The 10,856-nt window shown below is 39.1% G+C and overlaps 1 protein-coding gene across 1 annotated transcript; it reads left to right on the forward strand.

Moving 5' to 3' along the window:
- The first annotated feature begins 3,706 nt into the window (after positions 1–3,706).
- On the forward strand, positions 3,707–7,751 carry JCHAIN (joining chain of multimeric IgA and IgM). Its single transcript, XM_053461653.1, has 4 exons — positions 3,707–3,821; positions 5,879–6,017; positions 6,959–7,039; positions 7,422–7,751. Exons 1-4 carry the CDS (start codon positions 3,755–3,757, stop codon positions 7,594–7,596), a joined length of 462 nt encoding a protein of 153 aa, XP_053317628.1. The 5' UTR covers positions 3,707–3,754; the 3' UTR covers positions 7,597–7,751.
- Positions 7,752–10,856: the final 3,105 nt, after the last annotated feature.

Genomic DNA, 10,856 nt, shown 5'->3' on the forward strand with positions numbered 1-10,856 from the left:
ACACAAAGCGCAAGCAACACAAAATGAAACAGCAGCCCCTGTGGAAGTCTCCAAGCGGCACAGAGAGCTCTGCAGTATAGGTAAGGGGTTGGGATGTGTGTGTATGAACGAGTATGTGTGATTGAGGGAATGAATTAGTATCTGTGAATGAGTGATTGAATGTGTATCAGTGAATGAGTGAATGAATGAGTAACCGTAAATGAGTATATGAATGAGTGAATTAATGTTTGTTGAGTAAATTAATGAATATGTGTGTGCACTGGCGTAACTACAGGTGCGACCCCTTCCTGTCTCCCTGTGTCAGTTCAAAATAGTTTAGAAAAGCCCTTCCGACCTGGACCGCACTGCAGCCGGAGAGAGAGCTGCAAGAATGTTGAGAGGTAAGCAGGGGCGGGAGGTGGGATATATATATATATATATATATATATATATATATATATATGTGTGTGTGTGTGTGAGCATGCATGTGTACTTGTGTGTGTTAGACCATGGATGTGTACTTGTATGTGTGTAATCATGGATGTACTTGTGTGTGTGTGATCATGGATGTGTATGTGTGTGTGTGTGCGATCATGGATGTGGACTTGTGTGTGTGAGCATGCAAGTGGACGTGTGTGAGCATGGATGTGTACTTGTGTGTTTATTTGAGCATGAGTGTGTACGTGTGTACGTGTGTGTAAGCATTGATGTGTAATTGTGTAATTGGGGTGAGATGGAGTGTGTGTTAGTGAGTATGAGTAAGTTTGTTTAAATATGTTGTATGTTGGAAGGGGGCAGGAGGCAAAGAAGCCAAAGACCACTGGGAGCAATGATGGCACAGACCAGCTGTTGAAGTCGGGGGGCCCGGGGCAATTTTTTTGCACCAGAGCCTGGTGGTTTCTAGTTACGTCCCTGTGTAATAGCATGAATGTGTAAGTGTGTGTAGGGGGAGCATGGCACAGGGAGGCTGTTTGAGGCTAGGATGCCGTAAAAAAGAAAAAATGGTTCTGCACTCCACTCCCAGGAAGCTGGGTGCTAGCAGGAAAAAAAGGACAGCATAAACCCTCTTGAAGCACACAAAGAAAGAAAAGGAATCCCAGCACTCCAAACAGCTTCCAGTCTCTAGGACACTTTATTAAGCGAGAAGAAACAAAAGCAATGTTTCGGCCAAACAGGGCCTTTGTCAAGCTTTTTTGGAGTGCTGGGATTCCTTTTCTTTGTTTGAGGCTTTCCTATGCTTTCAATCTGGGTGTTAGGCAGGTCCTGTGGATGCAATCTGGGTGCCAGGGCTGACATGATACTAAAGGGTACAATATGAAAGGGTGTTGGGGCATTAATTCACAAGGAGGTGCTGGCTGAGGGCATCACATATATCAATAATAAAAGAAGACTGGGTGCTCGAATAAATATAGAATGTGGGGCTAGCTGGGGGCAATACACAAAGGTGTGGGGCCTTAGGGTTTTCCAGGACACATATAACCTTTACATATTGCTGACCAGCCCAGATATATAGACTCATGGAAGGAACCGACTAGTCAGATATACATCCTCCATACTGCAGGACAGCACTTCATCTGTGCTGGCGGCATCAATAGACAAGGAGGGCAGCTGGGGCCATTACACAAAAGGGGGGTCAACGACAAAGCAGTGTGGAAAAAACTTTTTTATTGTTGTAGCTTAGCCCGTCCACATGTGGATGACGGTGTTTGGGTATCTGTGTGGCAGAGCCTGTCCTGGTGTGTGTGCTTGGGCGTCAGTGTGGAAGAGCCCGTCCTGGTGTCGCCTTATTTTAGGTCATTTCCAACATACGACAGACATGAAGAACATTCAGAAGCAAGGGCTGGCCTAAGACATTGTGCTGCCTGGGTACATTATGCTACATCATGATTAATAAATATCTCACACAGGGCCACCATCAGGGTGGTACAACTAGTACAGTTGTAAAGAGGGCAAGCTGTCCAGCCCCCTGGGAATGAGGGTAGCCTTTTGGTGACCTGGGTCAGTGCCACTATTTATTTGTCCAAACTAACAATTTATTTTTTCTTTCTTTCCTTGCCACAGCAGGTGGGTGGTGTGCCCTTGCTGGTCAATATGTGTTATAAGTTTGGGGGAAGGTGCTGTTGTTAAGGAAGGAGAGTTGGGCTTAATCCTTCCCTGACCTCTGATGTGATACGACCTTCGACTTGCCCACCAAGCTTATAGTTGGCTAGTGGTTAGCATGTTTGGGGACAGCAGAGAAAGCTGTCACTATTTTTGGATGAGGAGGTGAGTACCACTCTTTGTTTTGATGGTAACCAGAGGTTTAGAGAGGGATGTCAAGGGTGATGTATGTTTTATACTATGTAGGACAAGTTAAATTATTGCATGTGTTTGTGTTTTGTATTTGTCATTTATCATGTATTGTTTTGGTTGCTGTTTCGATAAAAGTTTTATATTGAAGGTTAGGCTAACACTGCATTTTTCTTTTGTTCAATAAAGCTGCGGCCTTTTTATATAACAAAAAGGTGTTTGTGGTTATTGGGGTGCTGCTGGGTTATGGAGTGAACGGGTTGGTTGATAGGATGGCCCTCGCTACCTTTCAAACTCTACTTGAAATACATACATTCAACTTCAAATTCAAAGGAGCTGCAGCAGTCAATATCAGGATGCACAGTCATCCAGAGAAACCTGCAGAAACCGAACATGCAAAATAACGTCTGGTAGAAACTTAGGATGTCTCAGATAACTCAAAACCTACAGTACTGTGGTTCTAATAATTTGGAGTGTAATAGCTTAGGTTTACAAGATGTTTGCTCTAATGTACAGTATGTTTTTTGATGTACTAAAAGGTGATAAAAGGTGGCAAAACGTGTAATTATAGAGCAAGAATCCTCTACAGTTCTAATGCTCCCGTCATTCTAGAATGACAACAAATTTTTCCTGCCTTGTCTAGAATTCATCTTATAAACATTGAAGACTTTACAGATTTCCCAGTAATGTTAAAAAACTACTAGAATATGAACTTCCACCCAAATACAACCTCAGTCAAGTAGCAATATCCCAAAAATATCCAATCTCCTCTTCCATGTGTTTAGAAAAGCAACAACTATCTCTATCTCCTTGGCCCTAAATTTTAAAAAAAGCCCACCAATGTTAGCCAGGACCCACTTGTTTAAAAAAAAAAACACCCTTTCCCCATGCCACTCATGCCTACAGACCCCTTACCCCTGGGTTTTAACCCATGTTTTCTTAAAAATAATACTTTGGTATGCAAGGTACGATACTGGAAGACTACACCAGTATTGTAAAATGGAGGCCCAGTGCAACGTTACCAACATTGGCAGCCCCAATGCTTTAATCAAAGAAAAATTCAAACAAAGGGTATTGCTACATCACTTTAATCTTTCATTGTCACTTAAAAGACATACTTGTTCACCTTACTCTTTCGAACTTACAATCTATTAGCATTAAATAAAAAAAAAATAAAGTTTAAGTTTTAATCATATTAAACCTATGCATGCAATACTATAAAATATGAGTATAAGTCTATTTTCCTTAATTCACTTTTGCTCAGTCATGGAGAGTCCCTGAATAACAATTCAGCAGACAAATTTTCAAGTCATTCTTTACCAAATAAGTTATAACATCTGGCTTCGGTACTGAAACCTCTAGTAACCTTTAGTAACTGGTGTATGCTAATTTAAGCAGCATAGTTGCAATACACGTTCCCTCCCCAAATTATAGGAGCCTTGTGTATCTTCATCTGGACATCTCTGTAAGAAGAAGTAGAGAAAAGATGCAGAGGAAAAGTTTATTGCTGGCAGCCGTTCTACTGCTGTGTGTTGGGGCTGGATTTGTGACAGGTACGTGAACATCAAGGTTAAATGTTTTGAGCCTGTTGCGCAATTAGTGCATTGGGTCGACTTTGTGGTTAAAAGCGGTTTAATAACTATAACGCATTACTTCTTTAAGTGGTTAATTTATCAAGCAGCATGAATGAGAAATGCGTTAGCTTGACTCTAGTTGGTATACTCCTCCATATATTCAGCTAGCTCACCGCTCTAACGAGGAATAGTTGAATGTTAACTTTTCCTTTGCATAAATAGGCTTCACACAATTTCATATTCGACTACATTGTCACCGTAATTGTATAAATTTTTTTAGAAACATAGAATCTGACAGCAGATAACCATTTGGCCCAAAATGGCCCAAATTTTTTCTTTCCAGTTCTAAGCAGTATCAGTTACAGCTCCAAGTTAGAACATTTAATATAAATATAAAATATAATAATGACAGTGTCTGTTGCTGTAGTATTTAATGAATCCTCCATGTTTGGGGGGCTTTTACATCTACCAGTAAGTACTTACTGATGCGCTATATCCCATCGGACGTATTTATAACTGATGTATTCCACTGATTCCAATAGACTCATGGTAGACATTATGTGACATCTGTGATTTTGGATGGAGTACCGTATCTAGTGCATATATTTACCCACTATTAATCATTTAATAAACATTTTTTATCTCACTTTTGGCCCTTTGAGTGCTAGATAATGAGCAGCATAATGTAATTTGTTTGAGGAGAAGGTTAAATACATATACACTATTGTCAGTGATGAGACTTCTGGAAGTCCATGCTGTGTACAGACCAAAATGGACATTGTTGCCTACCTTAAGTATGAGCATATATTGGCAACTAATGTAATGTATTTTTTAATTATTAGTCTTTAACAGGATGTGGTATATAATTAAGAGTCAAAACCAGGTTAACTTATTTAGCTATTCATACACAGTGCAGCATTTTCACAAAGAAAATCTATGACAAATCAAACTTTTATTAGTTATTGACCTTTTCATTTGTTCAAGATATATATATATAAAAATATATGATTGTTTGTGACTTTTTGGGAGATTCCATCAGTTTTATTTTAAATTTATTTCAAAACTAACAAGTATACAAAATAGTAATCATAAGTACCGTAAAAACAAATGTAATTAAAGAGGTAATTATATAGTTTAAAAAATATGATTTATTTATTTTTAGACCTAAAAAGAGGTCTTTTGCTTACAAAAACCCAAGGGACATTAACAGACGGGCTGCATGATGTGTTTCAGTAGGAAGGCTGGCAGGGATAGTATGTCCGGCTTTGCTGGATTACAGGGAGTGGGATTTTGTGTGGGTTTATAGTCAAGAAGTCAAGAAGGCAGCTAATTAACGACTTCTTGCCTTCCAGCCCTTTCTTGATTTCAGTAGTTGGAGCTTGCAACAGCTTTCAGGGAGTCCTAGAGAATCCTTAGCAGTTGATGGTTTGGTGGTGACCTAAGGTGTGGGCTTTTGTTGGGGAAGTTATTAAGGGCACGGCCTAAGACACTCAGTATGGAAATGATGTTTGTGAGTTAGTGGTAAGAAATATTAAATTGCACTCTGCATGATTATGTTGTACATTTTAATAAAGTTGATGCTTTTTACATAAACTGTTTATAAAGCTATGGCCATTCTTATCCAATCTTGTGGTCTGGTCGTTTATGAGGCGTAAAGAGGTGGGACTGGCAATTGCGAGGTGACCCTGGCTCTTTAGGGCCAGTGGCTGCCTACTGAGATAATTGCAGCCGGTGGCTGTATATGACCAGCCGCATGTTATGATGCACTGCGCACGTAACATGTGGCCAGCATATCCAGACCCTTTCTACATGCTGGAGAGGCAGATCGAGTGAGCATAGGGTACTGTCACCAGCAGCCCACCAGGCGTTTCCCTGGTGTGTCAGATGGCCAGTCCAGGCCTGGGCATAGATCATTACTTATAGCCTAGCTGATTAGAACAGAAAATGAATTCCTTAATGACAGGTCTGGCGGTGATATCGGCCGAAAAGAAGACACTTAGGAGAAGCTTTAACAATGTTTATTCAAAAAATTGCAGGCCAGTTTTATGATGATGATGATGAAGAAGAACATGTTTTGTTGGATAACAAATGTAAGTCTATAAAGGTGACATCCAAAATGGTCCCGTCAAAGGAAAATCCCCAAGAGAAGATTTTACAAAGAAATATCAAAATAAGGTAAGCACAGGTGTTCAATCAGCAGGTGGTTAGTCACAACATTATTGTTATTTATTGGTTTACATAACTTCATCATTTTCAGAAGCAATGTACAATGGCCAAACATGGCACAACAAGTAGTACATCACATACTAATTTGGACTTTGTGTGGAAAATGTTTAGGAGAGCCCTGTTCAAACCATACTACCATGTAACAAAGGTTAAAAATATAGTTCATGATTACCAAAAATGCAATGTGTTTATCAGGATACTGATGCAAAGGAAAACACATTTAAAGGCACACAAACACATCAAAGAAACCATAGTATAATATGTCATGATTGATGGGGTCATCATGAATGTGTACAGTGGATGAGCAATGTGAAATGGTACCGATACTTTTAGTTTGTTACTTTCATAAACTTTGAAGAACCCATGGATCAGTGCATGGATCTTTTGTATGCACCTATGACTTCTTAGACTCTAAATGTCTTGCTTCCATGATGAAAGACACTAATGAGCAATATGCATACCTGGGAACTCTCCGGGTCTTGACACGCCTTGCTCCCCGCCCATTTTTCCTTTAAATGGGGGTGTTTCCGCCAGCGGGAACGTCCCCGACATCAACGGGAACGGTCCCAACGTCAGCGGGACCGCCCACCTACATCAGCAGGACCGCCCACCGACATCGGTGGACCGTCACTGACATCAGTGCGCATCCCTGGCCGCGTCCCGCAAAGGGTAGCCGGAGCCCAGAAGTTCCCATGTATGGCAATATGAAGTAGTATAATGCAATAACTAGTGGGAGAGGCTGCATACATATTAAGTGTCAATGCATGCTGCAGTGATGCCATTTTACCTGTATGAAGCCATAACGTTTATCAATCCTTACTCGTACTTATAAAATAACAATGATTTAACATGTAGACGTTTGTACTATTAAATATCATATTTTATTCTAGGGTTCCACTAAAAGCCAGGGAGAACATTTCAGATCCAATATCTCCACTGCGGACCAATTTTGTTTATAATCTCGCACAGCTGTAAGTGACTTTCTATGTATTTTCTATATTGCACATTAAATTGATGGATGTACAAAAAACCACAACGTGTGTGCTATTATAACAGCATATGTGGGAGACATTTGTTGCACCTTACAAAATGTGCATATGGAGATTCCTGTTTAGGTGTCTTGTTTAAGAAGGACGCTTTGGGACTCAAATCCATCTTTTCTAGGAGCTCAAATGTTTGGTAGAAACAGTGGTTTATGGCCCTAAAAGTCATAACAATGTTTATAAAAACCACAAAAAATTGTTTATACATGCAATACATTTGTCTGAAGTCTATTCAACCCACAATAAAAGTGTCCCATTAGAAATGTATGAAGCACAAATTGGTGTCTGACTCTTCTTCTTATTTCTGTAGATTTAAGAAATGCGATCCTGTTTTGGCCTCTCAGGGAAACTGTAATGCTGATTCAGAAGATGTCTGCTACGCTTATGACAGGAACAAATGTTACACCTGGGACATCCCGTTTATCAGTGAAGGCAAAACTATCATCAAGAGAGCAGCTCTTAACCCTGAATCGTGTTATGAGTAAATATGCAAACACAACAGTAGAATACAACATCATAGAAAAATGTCTTGTACAAAATATATTTTAATGTTAAGTGTCGTAGCCTGTAGAATGTCATTGTAATGTCCATCTGATAAGCAAAGGTGTGGACATCAGCAATGTATAAATTGGAGTTGTACATTGGTGGGTTCTAGCTGTGCCCCCTGCAACCCTTATGCCTTTAAGTCTAGTGGGGAGTGCTTTCACAGACACGTTCCCCTATTCCAATCAAATAAGTACTATTCTAAGTCCCATCATTACTGGGGATACTTTGATCCTCACAAAATATGTAGACTGGTGAAACACCATAGTATCCTCAGCGAGATCATCAGGAGATTAGCTCACTGACTTTGCTTCCATCCTTGAGCACATAGGGAAATGTTTGTGTTAGGGAACATCACTGGCAGCAGTGAGCTCCAGAATACATAAGATATGAACCCACCTGATGCCTGCTCGCACTGCTTTACCAAGTCATTCCCAGAATACATTTTAAGTCTGCATCTGTGCTCATTGGTTTAACATCCCCTTGTCTCTTTTCCGCAATTGTATTGTTCTTTGTCTCTCTCTTGTATAATTGTGCACTTCTCCGATAATAAATACATGTACTGCACGAACTGACTAGTTATTGTGATATTTTACATTGATATTTAAAATGTAATCGTTTGACAATACTCACACAATTCAGTATGCCTCTGAAGGGACTCTTAGAAGACAACCTTAGAAGCTGCTGAAACTATGCGGTGCTGCAGAATATGATATTTTCCAGCAGGTGGCAGTAAATGATAGATGAAGTTGGGAGGTTTAAACATGTACACCTTTATAATAATAGCAAGCTGGCATTTTTTGTTTAGACCTATGATGTCGTTTTTTTTTTAATTCAAATGAAGATAAATAAGATTTGTTTTAATTTGTAAATTTACAAACTGAATCAAAAATATAAATGTGGGTAATACTGCCTGTCATGAACCAAAAATAAGAGTAGAATATAAATGTTATACTATACTATATACATTAAATAAAATTACAAAATGTTGATATTTTAGTTATCTTATCATAACAAAAGACAATAGCTCAAGTCTTTTTAAAATGACTTATTATTATTATTATTATCTTTTATTTCTATAGCGCCAACAATTTACACAGCACTTAATACAAGACATATATTCAAGGGGTATGACAAGACAAACCGATACATTAGGTGGAGAGAGTCCTACTAGCAAGCTTAATTAGGGATCATACTGTATATATCGTATTGGCTCGAATATAGGCCGCACCCTTAAAGTTTGATGCTATTTTAACCCCTTCAGGACCGGGATTTTGATACTAACGTGTCGCTAAAGGACCGGAGCCGTTTTTGTGTTTTTGCCATGTCTTTCTTCAACTGTAATTTCTCTCTTATTAATTGGTGCACCCACACAAATCATATATTGTTTTTTTTAGGACAAGTAGGGCTTTCATTTGAAACCATATTAAGCTGGGTAGTACATTGTTTTGTTTGAAATAAACTGGAAAAAGTGGTGAAAAAATGAAAAAAACGCATTTTTTTACAGTTTTGTATACATACAAATTGTACACACATTGAACCAATGGGAAAAAATTATCCCAAATATATTCATTGAGTTGTCCTGATTTGGAAACCACCCAACATGGCCAGGATTTTCATCTATTTTGACCAGTATAGGGCAAATATTGCTAGGCATGCATCGTGTTTTTGAAATGTAATTTTTTGCAAATTTGGCATGGTAGTCTAATAACTGCAATAGTTGTCACAGATACTGATTATCCCCCCAAAATTATATGTTTATGAAAAGTAGATAAGTCAAGGTGTACAACTAGGGTCATTTTGACACTTTTCAAACAGGGATTTTATCGCCAGTTGCTGCCAAATTTTGAGGTATTTTTATATTTTTTTGGGTTTTTTTGCATATGTTGCAATGTTGCTTTAGATTTTATATTATATTTTGTATAGAATTTGTGCAACTGCAGAAAAAAACACCAAATTGTGTTCACCAACATCCCCCGGTTCCAACAAGGCCTCACATGCATGGTTCATGCATTTTTTGAGGAAGCTATGAGGGCAAAACTGGAACATGCGCATTTTCGTTTTCACATTTGGAATTTTCAGAAATTGGTTTCCTGGGCCCATATCCCATTTGGGACATTTTGGAAGCCCCCACTGTAAATTACCCCATAAAAGTATATATTTATGAACAGTAGACAAGTCAAGGTGTTCAACTAGGGTAGTTTTGACAGTTTTCAGCTAGCCATTTCTTCACTCGTTTCTGCCAAACTTCACAGGGAAATTATTTTATTGCGTTTTTAACGCATACATTTCAATGTTGCACTGAATTTCTTGCACACCATAAGTGCAACAGTGGAAGAAAACACCACATTTTGTTCACCAAGATCCCCTGATTCCAACAAGGCCTCACATGCATGGTTCATGCATTTTTTGAGGAAGCTATGAGGGCAAAACTGGAACATGTGCATTTACATTTTTTTAAATATTTTTTTTATCAGATTGCTTGTAAGTGACAGGTTTAGGCCGCTGACATCAATCAGGGAGACCGATCAATAATCAGCGACTTAAAATGTCACCGACAAGTGATCAGGTAATAATTATGATTATTTCATTTATTAATAATTTGTGTTTTTTCATAATTACCCTAGATGACCCCTCTCTCTTTGTAGAGCAGGGTCATCCGTGGGCTGCCATAATGATCCGATCACTCCTATTGGCCAGGAGCGATCTGATCAGCCCAGCATTTGACCTGGAAGCACCCTGGACTTTCAGGTCAGTGCTGGTATTTTTTTTATTATTATTTTTATTATTTTTTTATTATTTTTTTTATTTATTATTTTATTAGTATTTTTTTAAAAAAAATTATTATTATTTTTTTTTTTTTTAACTCTTTCAATGCTGATGCTCCATTGAAGCACAGCATTGATTGATATTTAGTCCCCACAAGCTTGTGGGGACTAATATTAACCCCTGCAATGCTGCGATGGGGGTCATAAACAATCGCAGCATTGAAGGGGTTAATTGAGGAAGAGGGGGGGTAGGGGTTAACTATGGGGGGTGGGGGTGGGGGGGCTGGTCTCCACACTAATGTGGAGACCAAAGAGCCCTGTCTCCCTGTCCCTGAAGCTGCCTCTGGCAGCTGGGACACAATCTCCAGTGGACTGGAGATTGTGGGAGAGGAGTCTCTCTGATCAGCCCTACAGGGCTGATCAGAGGACTTCTG

The sequence above is a fragment of the Spea bombifrons genome, chromosome 1 (assembly GCF_027358695.1).
Source record: "Spea bombifrons isolate aSpeBom1 chromosome 1, aSpeBom1.2.pri, whole genome shotgun sequence".
Lineage (NCBI taxonomy): Eukaryota > Metazoa > Chordata > Amphibia > Anura > Pelobatidae > Spea > Spea bombifrons.